The sequence below is a fragment of the Gigantopelta aegis genome, chromosome 4, assembly GCF_016097555.1.
Source record: "Gigantopelta aegis isolate Gae_Host chromosome 4, Gae_host_genome, whole genome shotgun sequence".
NCBI classification, from domain to species: domain Eukaryota; kingdom Metazoa; phylum Mollusca; class Gastropoda; order Neomphalida; family Peltospiridae; genus Gigantopelta; species Gigantopelta aegis.
The window spans coordinates 83,159,817-83,181,900 of record NC_054702.1 but is presented as its reverse complement, the minus strand read 5'-3'; the positions used below and the strand labels follow the sequence as shown (position 1 = coordinate 83,181,900).

At 37.8% G+C, this 22,084-nt stretch overlaps 1 protein-coding gene across 1 annotated transcript; it reads left to right on the top strand.

Moving 5' to 3' along the window:
• The first annotated feature begins 962 nt into the window (after positions 1-962).
• Positions 963-10,902, top strand: LOC121370034. Its single transcript, XM_041495131.1, has 4 exons — positions 963-1,019; positions 3,387-3,702; positions 8,098-8,247; positions 9,663-10,902. Exons 1-4 carry the CDS (start codon positions 963-965, stop codon positions 9,836-9,838), a joined length of 699 nt encoding a protein of 232 aa, XP_041351065.1. The 3' UTR covers positions 9,839-10,902.
• The last annotated feature ends 11,182 nt before the right edge of the window (positions 10,903-22,084 follow it).

Sequence of the window (22,084 nt, the reverse complement as noted above, 5' to 3'; positions counted from 1 at the left end):
GAAAGGGAACACGGATAATGAAGGGGTGAGGGGAAACTTACTGTCACCACTCCATGATCTAGTCTTTACCATTACTAGCAAGGGTTCCTTTATATGCACAATCCCACACACAGGATAATACACACCACGGCCTTTGCTACAACAGTTGTGAAGCAATGGCTGAAACAAGAAATAATTCAATTGGCTCACCGATGGGGATTGATCCTAGACCGACCAGGCAGCAGGCGAACGCTTCACTACTGAGCTATGTTCCGCCCCTATATATTTTATAATATGGGCTAGATGGGAACACTGCTGAGCTACCAGGGTTTAAATTGATAGTTTTCAAATTAAATTGCCTGCGAAGGCCAATAAAATCAATGGTAATGTTAGTCAGCAGGCTAATAACACACGACACCATATACAATGTACGTTCGCAAAGCTTCACAACATTAATTAGCATACACCCTCAAGCTCCCCACTGTACCAAACCTTTGATCCCCGTCTATATAATATCCCACCCATCCTCTCCCACTCTTCTTATGAAATATTAACAGGAAGATTGTTTTTCTTACTTGTCGCACTGACATTGTTTAATCATGATACCAAACCAACTTCATATTCACGTGATTTTTCAAGAACGGAAATGTTAAACTCTAGCAATAAAATCTCGACAAACAGAATAGCTTTACTGTTTTGTTTCTTTAAATATTATGGGTGGGTGGTTCAAAGTTTTAACCCCAAAAAGGGTCGAAAATGTTTCTTATGTTTGATGTTTTTAAAGCACTTCGATCAACTTTCTTATGACAAGCAAAATGTGCTTGTGCATTTGAGATAAAGAGAGAGAGAGAGAGAGAGAGAGAGAGAGAGAGAGAGAGAGAGAGAGAGAGAGAGAGAGAGAGAGAGAGAGAGAGAGTTTGTAAGGTCGTTTTGACAATCGAGAATCAATGTCAGGTGGTTGATACATAGTGTTTTTCATAAACATGACCATCCCAATGATGATGGACATCTCAAGAGGACCATTTTCCCTGATTTTGAAGGTAAAATAAAGGGCACCATTCGTGAATACTTTTATGCTGTATATCACTCAAATAAGTACCAGTTTAGATTTCTTACACCAACATAGCTCATACTATACTATATTTTAAAGATATATGTACTGTACTTAAATTGGTGTTGCTGCATGATTATTTTTTTTTTCTGCGTCGGATCAGGAATTTACGGGAATACAGTGGAAATCATTCCATCCATTCAGGGTGCCCTACTGCAGCACTTAACATAAAGTGGCTATATACACAGCAGCGGGGTATATAGCCTTGGATAATGATTTGTTTGTGTGTTTGTTTTGTTTAACAACACCACTAGAGGACATTGATTAATTAATTATCGGCTATTAGATGTCAAATATTTGGTAATTCTGACATTTAGTCATCAGAGGAAACCCGCTACATTTTTCCGTTAGTAGCAAGGAATCTTTAATAGGCACTTTTCCCTTTTCCACAGAAGGACGGGACGTAGCCCAGTGGTAAAGCGCCCCCCCCCCCCCCCCCCCCCCCCCCCCCCAGCTAGTAGCTCTGTCATTTGAACTGAAATCAGAAGAATCACCTTGAAATTATGCAACTAATTCGGTGTAGCTTATCAACAAAACATATCCTTTTTGAATGCGAAATGTGGTTATTTAACAGCTCAGTTACCATATAAGTCTCATGGGACAAATTCTCGAACATCCGCTGCACTAAAAAGCAACCTTACACAATGTTATGAGAAGAATGAAAGTGAACTGGTTGAATACATGTTTAAGAGGCACAATCTACTGTATTTACATCATTAGATCATTGGTTACTCGGTGGTGTATTTTCACAAATAAAGTATTTTTGTTGGCAGCAATCCTTTTGTTGTTATTTCAATCCTGTGAATATATAGCTACTATGTTCAATTGATGATGGACGATCATTTACAGGTATAACCGAAGCATACTAGTATACTAGGACTTGCCATGATATGGGGGGATAAACTGTCTTGGCTAACACAATGCAATGATAAGTATATATCAGTTATATAGAGATAGGAAATGATAAAATCATGATGGGTCGCTGAAAAGTTCAGAGCCTAACTATGAGGGACTGCGTTGATGGAGTTGGTTAAAGGGACATTCCTGAGTTTGCTGCAATTTTTAAGATGTTGTCGACTGACAGAGACTTTTTAACGATTGTAATTACATATCAAATATAGTTTTCTGCATAAAATATTAGTGGCTGTATATTAAACGTGTTTCTGATCGTTCTAATATTTGTACTAGGTTAACTTTCATTTTAGTTCCTAAAGTATATTTTTGAAGACAAAATCCAGTTTGGGTTTCTTAAAAATATTAAGACGACCAGAAACACATTGAATATATAGACACTGGTATTCTAAACAAGAAAATATATTTAATATGTAAATTTAAATAATCGTAGAAATATTTTATTAGTCGGAAACATCTTACAATGCAGCAAACTCAGGAATGTTCCTTTAATAATTATTTTTCAACGTAATCCTCTTGGAGATCCAACAATGTTAGAATGCTTGGATCCCACTGGTGTAGAAAACTTCCTCATGGTGGTGTAAAACGTCATCCATAGCAGAAGTAATCTCATTATCATTTACATAATGTTTGCCAGACAATGAGTTCACAGCTACAGTAATGCATCGCAGCCATGTCAACAACAGACTTGTGTACAGGTGCCTTGAAACCCAGCATGCTAAAACCTATGTCATGCGCGGTTCATTTCTTAGAATGTTCTCAACTCTCTTATTAGCTACGTGGCATGTGTATTAGTTACGTGGCTTGCTGCGACTCATCGAACGTTTTCCATATGGATCCTGTCCATAATGTAGCCTACACCTTGTGTTTTTATTACCGTATCTTATTGGCGTCACTAGTTTTATAATTTTGGGAGAGGCACACAAAATCTTTTTTATGAGTGGGTAGCTTTAGTATTATGCTGATTGTTAGGTGGGACTGGTTAATGTTTGTGTGTGTAAAATGCCCCGTTATCATTTCCATAGATCTATGTCTCGCATGATTGCTACTACGTCATTGGACAAAGTAGTAATAAATAATTGGACCTTTGTAGTGATGTCCAGCACTCACACTGGAACAACTTTTGCTTTAGCCAATTTTTAGATATATAGAATTTATCCTTGAACATTATTAAAATGTGGTTAAGTTAAAGAAAATTGTATTAGCCACTTTGTATACAAATTAGCGTTTTTCTAATTTGACAATGGACAGGCTAAGCCGTAGGTGTCGCGGTCGAACCCGTTATGCTGTTGTTCACCATTCAAACGATAAATGAATAAATGACACGTTTTGTATGGGGATGTGTGTTGGAGATGTTTTTGTTATTCCTTGCACCTTGTTGTAGCAACTGAGACCTATAAAAGTGGAGGGTATCTCCAAACAAACCGGGGAGTCGGAGAACATAATTTGCCGCAGTGACACAACAGCTTTCATCATGGGTATCAAAGATAGTTTCATGGGCGCTTCCACTTTGACGAAAGTAGCATTTATCGTGTTACTCTTAGCTCAGATATGTAGCTGGATTGCGTTCACGGTATCTGCATGGGCCAAACTGTATGGAGCTGGTAATACTTATTCGTATTATGGTCTATGGAGAGTGTGTAGTAGTGCTCAATCAAACGCTGTGTCTTCGTGTAGCCCATTGGATGGAACTGGTCTTGGTAAGCTGACATATCTTTTCAGTTTTTCATTTGGTTTCAGTCTGTTAACTTTAGATTATTACATTTACATAACATAAATTATTATCATTTAAGAAAATATTATACTTATTAAAAAAAAAAAAAGAAGAAGAACCGAACATATTTGCGAGCGCACGTTTGAAGTTGTTTTCTTCTAAAATAGTGGTGTACCAATAAGTTGATGATCAAAATGATCCACAGGTTGTAATTTAAACATTTTTTGTGGTATATCGGTTTGTATACATGTATTTTTTAAATATGTGTAAAAGAAAAAGAAAAGACCAAAACATTATGCTCTTTGTGTACGTATTTAAACCACCGAATCGTGGCAAGTTTTACAAGTCGGTCAGGTTTAAGCAAGCGACGTGTTGTTCAATATTGGCTTTTGTATTGACTGAATACCGATTTCAAGAAGTCTCGCCGCATCTTTTGCCGCAGTGACACAACCTTTCTAATCATAGGTATTAAAGATAGTTTCATGGGTGCTTTCACTTTGACGAAAGTCGCATTTATTGTGCTGCTCTTAGCTCAGATATGTAGGTGGATTGCGTTCACGGTATCTGCATGGGCCAAACTGTATATAACTGTTAATACCTATTCGTATTATGGTCTATGGAGAAAGTGTGGTAGCGCTCAATCAAACGCTGTGTCCTCGTGTAGCTCATTGGATGGAACTGGTCTTGGTAAACTGAAAAATAGTTGTAGTTTTCCATGTAGTTTCAGTCTGTTAACTTTAGATTATCACATAACATAAATTGTTATCATTTAAGAAAATATTAAACTCATTAAACAAACAAGAACCGAACATATTTGTGAGCGCGTTTTTGTGCGCGCGCATGTGTAGCCTAAGTTTTTTTTTCTTCTAAATAGTGGTGTTATAACTTGATGATCGAAATGATCCATAGGTTGCAATGTAAACAAAATTTATACTTTTTATACATCGTTGCAAATTTGTGTGGTGTATCGGTTTGTATACATGTATTTTGAAAAAAGAAAAAGTGAGGAAGAAAAATAAAAGACCAAGACATTAAGTCCTCTGTGTACGTATTTAAACCACCGAATCGTGGGAAGTTTTACAAGTCAGTCAGGTTTAAGCAAGCAACGTTCTGTTCAATACTGACCTTTTAATTGACTGAATGCCGATTTCAAGAAGTCACGCCGTAATCCTGAGAAATAAACCCCATTCTTATAAATGATGAACAAAACGCAGTGGCTAGGAAGTGGGGGTTGGGGGGGAGGGGAGTAGAGACATGTTCCTCAATATTTTTCAGTATATATATATATAATGCGTATGTGTGTGGGGGGGGGGGGGGGGGGGGGGGCTCACCCGTATATCTATATTAAATATCTGTATTATTACATTATATATTGATATGTGTGATTGTATGCGTTTGTGTATGTGTATGTGTTTGTGTATGTATTGTAATTAATGTATTTACTGTTATAGTATATAATAAAATGTTTATGTCTCGTCTCGTCTTGTCTCGCCTCTTTTAAACCCTATATTGAGTATATGTCACCAGTAATAATTTTCTATGTATTTGTAATAACGATGACAGACCATTATGGAAGTGCGGCCAGGCGTATTATTATAGGAACGCAGTGTGTGTCATCTCTAAATCAAAGGCCCACGACGTAGTAGTAATCTGTTTAGTAGTAGTAGTAGTAGTAGTAGTAGTAGTAGTAATACATTGTAGTAGTAGTAGTAGTAGTAGTAGTAATAGTAATGGTGGTGGTGGTGGTGGTGGTGGTGGTGGTAGTGGTAGTAGTAGCAGTAGCAGTAGCAGTAGCAGTAGCAGTAGCAGCAGCAGTAGCAGCAGCAGAAGCAGAAGCAGCAGCAGCAGTAGTAGCAGTAGCAGTAGTAGCAGTAGCAGTAGTAGCAGTAGCAGTAGCAGTAGCAGTAGCAGTAGTAGTACTAGTACTAGTAATAGTAATAGTAGTAGTGGTGGTGGTGGTAGTAGTAGTAAAATGGTCACACTATATACCTAAATGGTATTTGTATTGGCCAGACTTTATTAAGGAAAGGAATGTTTGATTTAACGACACCTCAGCGAATTTTAAAATACGGTTATTTTATTGTGTCAGAATGTTGATAACCATAGGCGTCAGAAGCAGGGTGGGGATGGCTGGTTAGCCAACTATACAGGTGTAATTGACTTTATTTTTTTGAAGGTAAGAATGGGGAACTCCGCGAAGAAAAAGTGAGGAAGAAAAATAAAAGACCAAGACGTTAAGTCCTCTGTGTACGTATTTAAACCACCGAATCGTGGCAAGTTTTACAAGTCAGTCAGGTTTAAGCAAGCAACGTGTTGTTCAGTATTAGCCTTTGTATTGACTGAATACCGATTTCAAGAAGTCTCGCCGTTTTCCTGAAAACAATATTATAAATGATGAACAAAACGCAGTAGCTAGGTGGTTCGGAGCGGTGATAGATCCTCAATATTTGTTTAGCAAAGATATATGTATGGGCTATCGCCTCTTCTAAACTCTATACTGAGCATATGTCGCCAGTAATCAGTTTCTACGTGTTTGTAATAACGATGACAGACCATTATATACGTGAGGCGACGCGTAGTATAATAGAGACGCAGTGCGCATGAACTCTAAACCGGCCTCGGTGACGCAGTGGTTAAGCCATCGGACTACAGGCTGGTAGGTACAGGGTTCGCAGCTCCAATGAGGGCTCAATCGGTAGGTGTAAGGCCACTACATCCTTTTCTCTCTCACTAACCAACTAACAACTAACCCACTATCGTGGACAGACAGCCCAGATAGCTTGCCCAGATAGCTGGGGGGGGGGGGGGGGGGGGGGGGGTCGTCCAGGACAGCGTGCTTGAACCTTAATTGGATACAAGCACGAAAATAAGTTGAAATGAAAGTGAACTCTAATCCCCGTTTCCAATTCGGCGTACCGCTAAAAAAATGCGCCAAATTTCCTTTATTCAAATTGCGCACCGTTTCCCCTTTGGCATTAATCCTACGGGACATTCCAAATTCTATAGCACCAAAACCAAAACCTGTTACCGATCCCGGTCGGGCTGCTGGTGCTCTCTTGCACCTGCCAGTGCGGGGGGATCCTTCTTTCACCCACCTCAAACATTTCCTGTCGTGGACGGAGGAGCCGGTCGAGGCCGGCACCTGTGGCTATGACAGGCGTGCGCTAACAGATTGCTCTGACCTGACCTGACCTGTGAACTCTAAATCAGAGCGATTCAAAGGCCCCACGATGTAGTAGTACTCTTTTTAGTAGCAGTAGTAATGGTAATAGTGGTAGTAGTAGTAGTACCCCGACAAGAGCTCATACTTATAAAAGTTTTTTAAGTCCAGACTGATGACTTGGTAAAATACTATATAAATAAATGCTATTTGTATGGGCCACACTTTATTTAAAAAAGGAATGTTTGATTTAACAAAACCTGAGCAAATTCTTAACTACGGCTATTTTGTGTCAAAATGTCAGAATGACGATAATCATAGGCGTCAGACGCAGGGAGGAGCAGGCTGGTCCCTCAACTATATAGGTGTTCGCTATTACGTATGTAATTCACTTTATTCTTTGAATGTAAGAATGGCGAACTCCGAACTCCGCGGGTCTTGCAGAATTAATTTCCCATGGAATTTCTTACACACCCGTTGGTGAGAACACCATGCATTATTTTTTTCATAACATATGGGTTGTTAACACACATACATGTGTTAACAATTTGAAGACATATGACTGGCTGGTCCTAGGTGATGACCAGGTCACCAGTGTCATGCAACCAATGACCAATTTACGTGTGTAAATAACTTTTAGTCGAAAAAGATGTAAAAATTTGCTTAAAATCTGTTTTTGAGGATATGTCTGAAATAGAATAATACATTCGAGTCCATTAGATACTATATATTTATCTCAGAACTCGCTGTTTAAAAACGTATCAAATTCGCATTCGTTCGTTAGATACATTTTAAAATAACTCGCTGTGAGATAAATGGTATCTATTGGGCACTCATGTATTATTCTCTATATAATAGGTCAACAACCTAGACATTAACTTGTTATTGCTTTTATCCTGGAACTCAACATGAAGAGTGGAGAAACAATTTTTATTCATTTCTATATATTATGCTTCACAAGCAAATTGTTTTATTTTGTTGGTTTTTTTTTTATTTTTTATTTTATTAACGACAATGAGTGATCCATTTCGATCGCTCTTTTTTATTGGATGGTATGGCACTAGCGATCTGGTCATCATATAGGAGCAGCCAGTCACATGTTATCACACGTATATATGTTAACAATATGTGTTAACAAAAATAACGAATGATGTTCTCACGATATTCGTCTACCTGACATGTTGTTCAATAAGTTTACCGTGTGTTTGTTTTTTCTTTCAGAATGGTACGGCGCCACCCAGGCATTCGCCACATTTGGCTTCGTGGGCATCAACGTGGCCTTCCTCATTGTCGTCCTGCAGATGTTCACCGACAAATGCAAGTCGGTCAGCGATCTCACTATTGTAAACGCCATCATCTGTTTTACGGCAGGTCAGTATGTTTGTGGTAGAAGGCTCTTTGATGGTATATCAAAACACTACGACCAGACTGTATTGGTATGTTAGTGTTATGGATGGTATAGTCGAAATTCGTTATTTCGGCGTTTAAGGACCGAAATTTAACTAATAGCTCGAAATACACACAACAAACACACACACACACACACACACACACACACACACACACACACACACACACAGAGAGAGAGAGAGAGAGAGAGAGAGAGAGAGAGAGAGAGAGAGAGAGGGGGGGGGTTAAAAGTTAAAGTTTGTTTTGGTTAACGAAAACCACTAGTGGATGTCAAACCTTTGATAATTTTGACATACAGTCTAATGCCCGGCGCAGACGAGCGTTTTTTAACGCATGCGTCTGCGTTAAAAAATGCAGACTCAACGCAGACGGATGCGTCTCATGTGCGCCTACCTGCGATGCGTTCCTGCGATGCACTGACGATTTCTTTTATTAATTAATTTACATATACTTTACTCTAGGAAAAATAACAAAGATTAAATGTAATTTATTAATACCTTTTAAAACATAATAAACTTTATTTAAAACATTATGTACAATATACTATTACGATATAAATCTTTCTTATTTCACAATTGTTTTAATTATTATTATTATGCATAGTACAATGAATGCAATAATTTATATTTTTTAATTTCATCTATTTAGAAATGTCGTTAATTACACATGCCTAGTCTTTGTTTCAAAGATGAGCAGTTGGAAATTATTTGTGTTGAAACATTTACATGTTAGTCATTTTTAATGGTCGGGTCTGTTTTCACAGTTCTATTCATCACTGAAACCAATAATTGTTAATTGTTAAACTGTCATTTGGAGAGGCCATTTCAAAAGGCATGTTACTAAATAGACAGACGATTGGTCAATATAAAAATGTGAACGCAACGCAGACGCAAGTAGGCGCACACGTGCGTTTTTAGATGGATGCGGCAGGAGACGGATGCGTTTATGCGTCTAAAATCAAACATGTTTGATATTTGAAAAATCGACGCAGCGTTAAAAAAACGCAACGCAGAGGGGGTCGCACACGATGCGTTTTTACTGCGTTCGTACGGATGCGTTTTTTAACGCAAGACGCATGCGTTAAAAACGCTCGTCTGCGCCGGGCATTAGAGAGGAAACCCGCTATATTTTTGTTTTTGTTCCCTGGCTGGGACGAGAAAGAGTACCAAGCTAGCGCTTTACCACTGGGCTACGTCTCCCCCCCCCCCCAACACATACATACACACAGAGACAAATGAACAAGTTTATTGCATAAAGTATTACATAACATACACATACAATGAAAAATACAAATTAAATGTAGAGTCAGTGACTCAGAAAGAGTAAATGTATGTATTAAAATCTGTCACTAATTGTTTTTCCTCGGTTTCTTTCAGCCGTGTGCTATTTACTGGCAGTTATCATCTTTGCAGCATCGTTTGACAAATATTACGGGAGCCACGACTTCAGTTCATCGTTTGGTCTGGCTATTGTGGCGGTCATTCTTGCCGCTGTTGCTGGTGTGGTGATTATATTGGATAAGAAAGGCGGCGGCGGAACATCTCCAGCCTAGATACACGACGGAGAAAAATTCTTGTAACTAAATGAAGAAAACTTTATGAGTGATTCCAAAGTTGCATTCTGTAAATAATATTGCCACTTACTTTCCAGTCTAATGGGAGTCGAGGACTATTACAGCATAGGCATTAAAGTGGTATTAAAGCGCCATTTTGCAACCGTCTAGAATCTTTATTATATATAGCAACAGAGACTACTTTCAAAATGGCATTTTCGAACTGCATATAACAATAAATATTCAATATTTGGCTGTTGTTGACAATTCGTGTTAAGTTTTTTTTGCGATCATTACACAGTGAAGTGTAAACTATATTTAAACAGTATTTCAATAACTCATTACTCACCACCATGGCTAGGGCTTATTAATTCGTCATTCCAGGTATTCAAGTTATTATCTGTATGACAGAAACAAGAGACCTGCCGCTGTTATAATTGATAATACAAACGAAAGTAAATAAATATTACTTTTACTAGGCCTATATGAAGGTGCAGAATTTCTCATTAATTGGGAGTAATGCGCTGTCTCGGTTAAGATAAAAACTATTTATTTATTTATTTTTCTTTCCTTTCTTTTGCTTTGAGTGTTTCTTTCTAAGTTTTTATTTGAAGAGTTATTTCATAACGTGTATTTACGTTTCTGTATTTAATTTAAATCAGTTTTAGCCGCCAATAAAATAATTAATGGTGGACAGTTTAAGTTGGATAATTGGTGCCTCATCAAAAGTTTTGAATATATATACTCTATCATGGAATAAATTATAAAAATTGTACCACCTAAACAGTATTGTTTTTAAGTTTACGTCTTCTTTTTTTCTTTTTTTCCTGGGGCATGGCAGTAGAGAAAATATTGTCTTTTTATAATGATTTGTCTTCAAAAGCTAAACATGTGTTTTTATCTTGTTAAATATGATACAGCTACAATCCATACCACATTGTCTCAAGTTAGCTCGCACTGGCAAGTCAGCTGATGTTCTCGGTAGTCTTTATAAAATGTACAACTAATAGTAGTCTTCTAAATGTGTATTTAAAACTCTATTAAAAATAAACGTTTTTGATAAACACTGTTTTGTTATGAATATAATGTCCGCTTAAAGGGACATTCCTGAGTTTGCTGCATTGTAAGATGTTTCCGACTAATAAAATATTTCTACGTTTTTCTTGTTTAGAATAACAGTGTCTGTATATTCAATGTGTTTCTGGTCGTCTTAATATTTGTAAGAAGCCCAAACTAGATTTTGTCTTCAAATAATTTCGTACGTACGGGAAAAACAATTTTTTAGGAAATAAAATGAAATTTAACATAGTACAAATATTAGAACGATCAGAAACACGTTTAATGTACAGCCACTAATATTTTATGCAGAAAAATATATTTGATATGTAATTACAATCGTTAAAAAGTCTCTGTTAGTCGATAACATCTTAAAAATTGCAGCAAACTCAGGAATGTCCCTTTAATTATAGTGGGGTTTTTTGTTTTTTTAAATGTGTAGTGGTTGAGTGTTGACTATACATCGTTCGACCAAGCATATACGCCTTTATTACTACTCATACTGATATCAATAATAAAGAAAGCTTTACTGAAGTGTGAAGTGTGGTGCTCTATCCTTTATTTCCACAATCCATTCACAAAATTAAAAGTTATGATGAATTAGTAGAAGCTTCACCACTAGATCCATCACAAATGATAATAACAAAAGTAGAGAGTTATGTTTTCGTTCACCACTTTGAACTCGAAGAAAGGAATTAAGGATATTCAAACAAAATTAAATATTGTTCCGTGCTTTGAATATTTAATTCCTTTTTTAAAATGTTTTTTTTAAATATAGCAATAGAGTTGATGGACAAGAATACAGAAAGATTATGAAGCAAGATACGAAACCTGCAAGTGGAAATTATTTCTCCATACATTTCCTACAGTGAATTGTAATAGAAAACAATATTTGGGGTAAAACTTTGGATTAAGAAAGCATACAGGTTTAGTCCATTTCAACGTAGCCCAGTGGTAAAGTGCTCGCTTGATGCGCGGTCGGTTTGGGATCGATCCCCGTCGGTGGGCCCATTGGTTAATTTCTCATTCCAGCCAGTGCACTACAGCTAGTATATCAAAGGCCGTGGTATGTACTGTCCTGTCTGTGGGATGGTGCATATACAATATCCCTTGCTACTAATAAAAAAATATAGCAGGTTTCCTCTCTTTAACTGTCAAAAATGACCATATGTTTGACATCCAATAGCCGATGATTAATAAATCAATGTGCTCTAGTGGTGTCGCTAAACAAAAAACCCTTACTTTTAGTCCTTTTCAATAAAAGTAATTGCAATATGACGCAATACTATACGTATTCCTATATATGGCTAAAATAAAGCCCAACACAGCGGATGGGGCAAAAACAGTTAGAGAAGGCGCCATGGAAACGGTTCTTCTTCTGCGTTCAAGCAATAGTTGACCATGCTTTAGATTTGGAGTCCGGGTGTGGTGATAAAAAAACGCTGTCTCAGTCAAGTCAAGGAAACGGTTCGATCCCACGACCTAAGCACCTCAGCAAAGGTTGTACCGACTGAACTAATAAACATCTCACACTACATCGTTGTTACCAGAAAAATTAAACTATGAGAGTTATTTCCCTTAGCCCATTATCGGCTTTAATGTAGCACCTCGCGGTGTCTCGAAACGCTTGCCTAGTTTTAGTGCTTAATGTTAAATAAATTATTTTATAGGTAGAATCTGACAAGTAGTTATATTCAGATTTTAAACATAGAGTGTAGACTTTATTTTTCGAAAACAACAACAAAACATCCCCCCCCCCCCTAAAAAACAAAACAAAACAAAACAGAAAACCCAACGTGTCAACAAAAAGAAAGAAATGTTTTATTTAACGACGCACTCAACACATTTTATTTACGGTTATATGGCGTCAGACATATGGTTAAGGACCACACAGATTTTGAGAGGAAACCCGCTGTCGCCACTATATGGGCTACTCTTCCGATTAGCAGCAAGGGATCTTTTATTTGCGCTTCCCACAGGCAGGATAGCACAAACCATGGACTTTGTTGAACCAGTTATGGATCACTGGTCAGTGCAAGTGGTTTACACCTACCCATTGAGCCTTGCGGAGCACTCACTCAGGGTTTGGAGTCGGTATCTGGATTAAAAATCCCATGCCTCGACTGGGATCCGAACCCAGTACCTACCAGCCTGTAGACCGATGGCCTACCACGACGCCACCGAGGCCGGTAAACGTGTCAACAAACACCAACCCCCACCAAAAAACCCCCCCACTCAACAACACCCCCCCCCCCCCCCCCCCAACCCAGGACAACTCAAAATATTGAAAAGAGGGGAACCGCATTCCTGAAAAATAATCCATGTTACAGGGGATAAGCGGGGAGGAATCGAAAACGTCTCCAGTGATATTGATTTATAACCTTACAGAAATTTTTATTTTTTATTTATTTATTTTTTAAAGTTTTTTAGATTCAATGTACTTTATTTCAAAATAAATTAATTCATGGGTTTTTCTTAAAAACAAACGGATTAGTGTCATACACAATCACAAATTTCAGAAATAGTTTTTTATGGGTATAATAGTGTCACAAGTCAAGGGTACTAAAATAAGAACCATATTATATTTTAGAACATTTATTGTAAATACTTGGGTAATTGAGAATATATTGTTGAACTGTGTGTCATAGCTTGCTAAGGCAAACTATATTTTTATACTGTAATCACTAGCAGAGGTGTTTGTAAAGAACTTGGGCTTGGGCTTACATTGGTGAACACTTTTGGTTGTGAGTGAAGCATGCATAGTGGGGATATAGTTGGGAGATGTAATGAGTTGTGGGCAGTCACATAACGTTCTTGAGAGAGAAACTGTGTGTTAAGATATTGTGAAATATTTTATTCTGTATAACTCTGGGTTGATGACAACCGTAAGTAGATTTTGTTTGTTTGTTGTATAACTGTGGTACACTATTGTGTATATGTGTTAGTAGTTGTATGTAACGTCATTGCAAAACAAAAGTCTTAAGTAAATCTGATTTATGTAATATTTAAGACACTTGTGAAGTGCGGACATTATATTAAGAGAAAATTGTCTAACATCTGATATGGTAATATAAATATTACATGGTTTTGATTAGGGTATATTGTATTTCAGTGTATTTGTGTATTGTGTCCTGGTGATGACGAACGTAGATGATGTCTTCTGGGAGTTGGCGAAGAGTGAGTCTGGTGAATGGCGGTGGTGATAATGGTGAACAGAGAAGATGATCAGTGAATGATCGTGACGACGGTGTCAATGATTTTGGCGAACGACGAAGGTGATCTGTGAATGATCCTGACAAAGAGTGTTGATGATTTCGGGTGAATGATGGTGGTAATACTGGTGAATGGAGGAGATGATCAGTGAAGGATCGTGATGAGGGTACCAATGATTATGGTGAACTGAGATGATCAGTGAATGACCGTGACGAGGGGGTTAGTGATTCTGGTGAACGACAGGGGTATTAATAGTAAACGACAACGGTGATCAGTGAATGATCATTATGAGGTGTGATGATTCTAGTGAATGATAATAATGATAATGGGGAATGGTGAAGATGATCAGTGAATGATCATGATAAGGATGACGATGAGGGGTGACTTATGATGATGAATTGTGAAATGTGATGAATAGTGGAAGACAGACATTTTAGTATTATTTTGTGGTTAAAAGATTTTTACTCTATTTAATATTGATTCATAGTTTAATTTACATGTGATATATGTTACATGCGTGATAGTGCAATATGTATTGGTTGGGAGGGAAGTGTTATGTAAATGAATGTGTATGAATGATTCCTGAGTTGTCGTCTTGTTTCTTTTGGGATACCGACCCGTGACAAATAGTATATCATAATATTGCATTCAAATTCTGCATCTTTTCATCCATTAATTATTTTATTTAAAAACATCCAAGTGTTGTCTGTTCAAAAGCGTTGTCACTCGTAACCCTTAGATTCATTTGATGGAGGTGGGTGGGTGCAATCCATGCAGGGGCTGGGTCGCGCTCGCAACTCTCAACAAAGAAACTGCGTGCCTGTATGGGTACAGATCAGTGGTGTGGTCATCTATGACTGGTATATCAAATACCATGGTATGTGCTGTGCTGCGTGTACGAGACAGGGTTTGTGCTATGCAAATCTTCCCGATCCTGTTAATCAATGAGCCGGTGTAAACGGAATGCAAGTCCGTAGGAACAGTGGTCTGCCCGGGCTTTATCTCCTAGGAATGCAGGTCCTAGGTCTAATATACCTAGGAATGCAAGTCCTAGGACTTACTTTCCTTAGGAATACTGGTCTGACTGCCAGGATATGAAGTCCGCGCCGGACTTGCATTCCTGGACAATCAAAATTTAAGTCCGGTCGTACACATAAAAATTAAATTATAAATGTAAACAAAACGAAAAACAGTTTCCTTTTTGGTTTATTTAATTAACTTAGGATATTAGCGCCTCTCTTTATTTAAATATTTTCTATTTATTCCAATATTTTCCATTTATATAATTTGCAAGAGTTTGTACACATTTTGTTGACCTTATTACATGAGCAGAACCAAGGTCTTTATTCATTGCGTATTGTTCCAACTAATAAAACTCAAAAACATTTACCATAATTCGAAGCATATTAGTACTCGCAAATAAGTATAACTTGCCCATATGATATACCAACACAATTATCTGTTATACATTATATATTGGTATTTGATAATAGTAGTAATAATAATAATAATAATAATAATAATAATAATAATTTAACTATAAAATTGTGATATTTGCGTTATATACATTATCTTGTTATTATATAATTTTAAGTTTGTGCCTTTCTGTCTATAATGTTGCAGGCGCGCGTACATAGGGTGTGGGGGTGGGGTGGCGTGTTCTAAACACCCCTCTTCAAAGAACATTTCTTTACCTCTCCCCTGCATAGTTTATTGAACATGTGCCTGCTTTGTCAATTTTGCTCATTTTAAAAATTAATTTGGTCTAACATATGACATATCAGACTCTAGCCTCTATGATATCTTAGTCCCAACAAACCATACCATCGATAAACAAATATGTTAAATGTTTTTTTTTAATTAATGTTTATCAATTAATAGAAATATCAATGACTAATAGTGGGTTTTAGCAGCTCAATGGGCTACTAGACCGACTGAAACAAAACAGTAATCATAGAACAATTATCATACTGTTAATAATATGCGCACACAATTTACAAAGATCCTTTTAAACTACTCATGACACTTTTACACCTGACCGTTTTGGTCGCAATAGGCATTCAGACTCCCTTTTTGGGAGAAGGGGTGGGGGAGGCATGTTGATCATTATTGCCCGAATGAAACGAAAATGTCCAAATCTGGAACACAACGTATATTTATATTCGCATTACTACCAAGACGCTAAATAGGATTCCAAACAAATCAGTCTGCATTTTTACATGGATTACAACTAATATTGTGAGTAAAATTATGGAAATGCATGGTGAAGATTTTAGGTCAGCTCATTTTGCCCGAACGTGTCCATTGCCCCCCCCCCCCCCCACCACACACACACACTGGGGGAGTGACTTGACCCCCCCCCCCCCCCCCCGACTCACACCTCCACCCAGTATCGAACGCTTAAGATGTTCCTAACGGCCAGGTATTGTAATAGAGACCCTTTCCCTAACTCATATCTTATGCTTTTATGGTCGAAACTGCCATAAGGCAGTCAGTGATAATTAATTTCAAGTGTTTTGATGCTATTTTTAATTGTTCATCAATAAAAAATAAAATTTTCATGCTTATTATTCCTGTTATTTTATATTGTAGTAACTGGTCATTATAGTACTAGTTATAAATAACTACTAGAACTAAGTACAGTTTTTATAGTTTTATTTCAGGGATTTTCAGGAATCATATATATGTAATAAGCAAACTATCGGAAATAAATTCCAGAGGACTAGGAATACTAGGATTGAAAGTCCTGTGGACTAGGAGTACCAGGAATAAAAGTCCCACGGACTTACATTCCTCAAAATGCACGTCCCACAGACTTAAATTCCTAGGGATACAGGTCCCACAGACTAGGATTCCGAGGAATGGAAGTCCGATCGGACAAAGATTAAGAAAATCACAATTAATCAGATTGTGACTTACCGTCAAAATATAAACTTACAAAACATATTATTAAAAATTATGTTGGTGCATATAGAAATTGTCTTTTGTTGTTCACCAAATGTTAGTTATTTTGGAGTTACCAGTTTTCATATATATATTTTTAAAACAATTTTGGGCTACATATTGAGGGTGTGTGTATATTTCATCGTGTTGGACATATGGACATATAGCCTACTTTATATCTGTAGTTGCTTTATATACTTTTGAAAAAAAGCAAGATATTCGTCCTACTTCAATATTGTAACAAAAATGTAAGACGATTACAAAAATTTACTTACGTGTCTGATCCACAAGTCTATGACGTAAAAAAAAAAAAAAGTTGATATTCAAACTTAAAAATATTTTTTGACATGGAGATTTAAACCCACAATAATCTTAAGGGACTCGTACACTTATCCATCACACTACGAGGGAAGGCTGCCAAATCCTCACTTTTTTTCTCGTGTCTTTCTGGCAGCTCGTGCAAATTGCAGAGTATAATAAACGGACATCTAATTTGCCTCGGACTTTAAACTTTTAGATCTGCGTTCAAAATGTTATGTCGAAATAACTTCTTTTTTTTCTTTTTTTTAATATTAGTAAATAGTCCGATCCTCTCTTCTTTCTCTTATTTAATTTTGGACTGTCCTTGTAAAATGCGCCAAATTATATAAATATTCGGCCGAGCAGTCAATTTTTATTATTTTTGGCTTGTAACCTTTTTCTATTTTTTATTTATTCTATTAACTTTTTTACTAATTGCTATTTTCAAAAAATTCTGCCAATTTTCACCCCCCCCCCCCTCCCCCTCCATCCCGAGTCAGGCCACCGATCTTATCGGAGGTCGGACTCGGGATGGGCGTGTTCGAAACCCTAGTGGTATATGGGCACGTTAAACTAGTTATCATCATCATCATCTAATTTGCCGGACTAGTATTTCTGTCACTGCTGTAGAAGGAATTTAAGTCCGGTAGGAATACAAGTCCTAGGATAAAAACAACTTTAAAATAAACCAGGAATGAAAGTCCGGGTAGGACTATGGTTCCTAAGCTATGGAGGTTCCTTTTACACCGGCTTTGTGTCACGATACAGACACCATATAACCGTAAATAAAATGTGACGAGTGCGTCGTTAAATAAACCATTTCCTTTTATTTTTTGTAACACGATACCTGACTGTGTTGACATCAGCTGTCACAGAGTGTGAGAGCCCAGTGTGTAGAAACCTACGTTTTAAGATAAATTCGCTGACTCAAGTTATAGTTCTTTTTTATGTGGTTAACTTACACATTATTTTCATCATTTTGCTTAAGGTATCAATTTTAGCAAAGCCAACGTGCTTCTGTCCGTCCTGCAGTTTATAATAGTTCAAATTTAAGTTTATACAAAACAAAAAAGGTTTTGCGACCTATGAAACAAGGCTTAGAGACTTTTAACACGTTTTGGTATTTTTTTTTAAAGCATAACGTTCATATATATTTTGTTTTACTAGTATTAGTGGGGGTTTTAATATTCATCTAGGTTTTAATAAAAACAAAACCAGTGGTGAATCCAGGATTTTGTAAAGGGAGGGGGAATGTTTTTAATAAAAATAGCAATTTGAGTTTGTCAAAGACAAATGATTCGAGCTCCCAAAGTAGGCGGATTTGGTGGAATGATCCCAGAAAATGTTAGGGGGGGGGGGGGGGGGGATGGTATACTTGTGTTTTCAGGGCGTTTTTAGTGTTGTATATTGTGAATATTTCTTATAATTAGACGGTCTGAGGATAACGTGTATTTTTCTTTTTCTTTTTTAAAATATGTATAAAAGAAAAAGAAAAGGCCAAGACATTATGCTCTTTGTGTACGTATTTAAACCACCAAATCGTGGCACGTTTTACAAGTCGGTCAGGTTTAAGCAAGCAACGTTTTGTTCAATACTGACCTTTGTATTGACTGAATGCCAATTTCAAGAAGTTTCACCGTAATCCTGAAAACCCCCCATTCTTATGAATGATGAACAAAATGCAGTGGCTAGGAACTTGGGGGGGGGGGGGGGGGGGAGTAGAGACATTTTCCTCAATATTTTTCAGTATATATATATAATGCGTGTGTGTGTGTGGGGGGGGGGGGGGCTTACCCGTATATCTGTATTAAATATCTGTATTATTACATTATATATTGATATGTGTTTGTGTATGTGTTTGTATTGTAATTAATGTATTTACTGTTATAGTATATAACAAAATGTTTATGTCTCGTCTTGTCTCGCCTCTTTTAAACCCTATATTGAGTATATGTCACCAGTAATCATTTTCTATGTATTTGTAATAACGATGACAGACTATTATGGAAGTGCGGCCAGGCGTATTATTATAGGGACGCAGTGTGTGTCATCTCTAAATCAAAGGCCCCACGACGTAGTAGTAATCTTTTTAGTAGTAGCAGTAGCAGTAGTAGTAGTAGTAGTAATAGTGGTGGTGGTGGTGGTGGTGGTGGTGGTGGTAAAATGGTCACACTATATACGTAAATGGTGTTTGTATTGGCCAGACTTTATTAACGAAAGGAATGTTTGATTTAACGACACCTCAGCGAATTTTAAACTACAGTTATTTTATTGTGTCAGAATGTTGATAACCATAGGCGTCAGAAGCAGGGTGGGGATGGCTGGTTAGCCAACTATACAGGTGTAATTGACTTTATTTTTTTGAAGGTAAGAATGGGGAACTCCGCGAAGAAAAAGTGAGGAAGAAAAATAAAAGACCAAGACGTTAAGTCCTCTGTGTACGTATTTAAACCACCGAATCGTGGCAAGTTTTACAAGTCAGTCAGGTTTAAGCAAGCAACGTGTTGTTCAGTATTAGCCTTTGTATTGACTGAATACCGATTTCAAGAAGTCTCGCCGTTTTCCTGAAAACAATATTATAAATGATGAACAAAACGCAGTAGCTAGGTGGTTCGGAGCGGTGATAGATCTTCAATATTTTTTTAGCAAATATATATGTATGGGCTATCGCCTCTTCTAAACTCTATACTGAGCATATGTCGCCAGTAATCAGTGTCTACGTGTTTGTAATAACGATGACAGACCATTATGTAAGTGAGGCGAAGCGTAGTATAATAGGGACGCAGTGCGCGTGAACTCTAAACCGGCCTCGGTGACGCAGTGGTTAAGCCATCGGACTACAGGCTGGTAGGTACAGGGTTCGCAGCTCCAATGAGGGCTCAATCGGTAGGTGTAAGGCCACTACACCCTCTTCTCTCTCACTAACCACTAACCAACTAACAACTAACCCACTATCGTGGACAGACAGCACAGATAGCTTGCCCAGATAGCTGGGGTGTGTGTCCAGGACAGCGTGCTTGAACCGTAATTGGATACAAGCACGAAAATAAGTTGAAATGAAAGTGAACTCTAATCCCCGTTTCCAATTCGGCGGACCGCTAAAAAATGCGCCAAATTTCCTTCATTCAAATTGCGCACCGTTTCCCCTTTGGCATTAATCCTACGGGACATTCCAAATTCCATAGCACCAAAACCAAAACCTGTTACCGATCCTGGTCGGGCTGCTGGTGCTCTCTTGCACCTGCCAGTGGGGGGGGGGGGGGGGGGGGGATCCTTCTCTCACCCACCTCAAACATTTCCTGTCGTGGACGGAGGAGCCGGTCGAGGCCGGCACCTGTGGCTATGACAGGCGTGCGCTAACAGATTGCTCTGACCTGACCTGACCTGTGAACTCTAAATCAGAGCGATTCAAAGGCCCCACGATGTAGTAGTACTCTTTTTAGTAGCAGTAGTAATGGTAATAGTGGTAGTAGTAGTAGTAGTAGTACTCCGACAGGAGCTCATACTTATAAAAGTTTTTTAAGTCCAGACTGATGACTTGGTAAAATACTATATAAATAAATGCTATTTGTAGGGGCCACACTTTATTTAAAAAAGGAATGTTTGATTTAACAAAACCTGAGCAAATTCTTAACTACGGCTATTTTGTGTCAAAATGTCAGAATGACGATAATCATAGGCGTCAGAAGCGGGGAGGAGCAGGTTGGTCCCTCAACTATATAGGTGTCCGCTATTACGTATGTAATTCACTTTATTCTTTGAATGTAAGAATGGCGAACTCCGAACTCCGCGGGTCTTGCAGAATTAATTTCCCATGGAATTTCTTACACACCCGTTGGTGAGAACACCATGCATTATTGTTTTCATAACATATGGGTTGTTAACACACATACATGTGTTAACAATTTTAAGACATACGACTGGCTGCTCCTAGGTGATGACCAGGTCACCAGTGTCATGCAGCCAATGAAAAACACGGTGGAAATAGATTACACTGTGACGTATAGTTAACATGACAATCATGTGTCTTAGACGCGTAAGTTCGCTACAAAAAAAAGTTTGTTTTATTTAACGACGCCACTAGAGCACATTGATTTTTAATCTTATCATCGGCTATTGGACGTCAAACATATGGTCATTCTGACACTGTTTTTAGAGGAAACCCGCTGTCGCCACATAGGCTACTCTTCTTTACGACAGGCAGCAAGGGATCTTTTATTTGCGCTTCCCACAGGCAGGATAGCACAAACCATGGCCTTTGTTGAACCAGTTATGGATCACTGGTCGGTGCAAGTGGTTTACACCTACCCATTGAGCCTTGCGGAGCACTCACTCAGGGTTTGGAGTCAGTATCTGGATTAAAAATACCATGCCTCGACTGGGATCCGAACCCAGTACCTACCAGCCTGTAGACCGATGGCCTGCCACGACGCCACCGAGGCCGGTTAAGTTCGCTACAAGTGCAACGGGTGTAAATAACTTTTAGTCGAAAAAGATGTTAAAATTTGCTTAAAACCTGTTTTTGAGGATATGTCTGAAATAGAATAATACATTCGAGTCCATTAGATACTATATATTTATCTCAGAACTCGCTGTTTAAAAACGTATCAAATTCGCTTTCGTTCGTTAGATACATTTTAAAATAACTCGCTGTGAGATAAATGGTATCTATTGGGCACTCATGTATTATTCTCTATAGGTCAACAACCTAGACATTAACTTGTTATTGCTTTT

What these genes read in the sequence shown, in the direction of transcription:
- LOC121370034 (XM_041495131.1), top strand. Translation starts at nt 963, where the DNA reads ATGACCATCCCAATGATGATGGACATCTCAAGAGGACCATTTTCCCTG. An exon ending in CATTTTCCCTGATTTTGAAG is followed by an intron (nt 1,020 to 3,386) that starts GTAAAATAAAGG and finishes ACCTTGTTGTAG; the next exon opens with CAACTGAGACCTATAAAAGT. An exon ending in ATTGGATGGAACTGGTCTTG is followed by an intron (nt 3,703 to 8,097) that starts GTAAGCTGACAT and finishes TTTTTCTTTCAG; the next exon opens with AATGGTACGGCGCCACCCAG.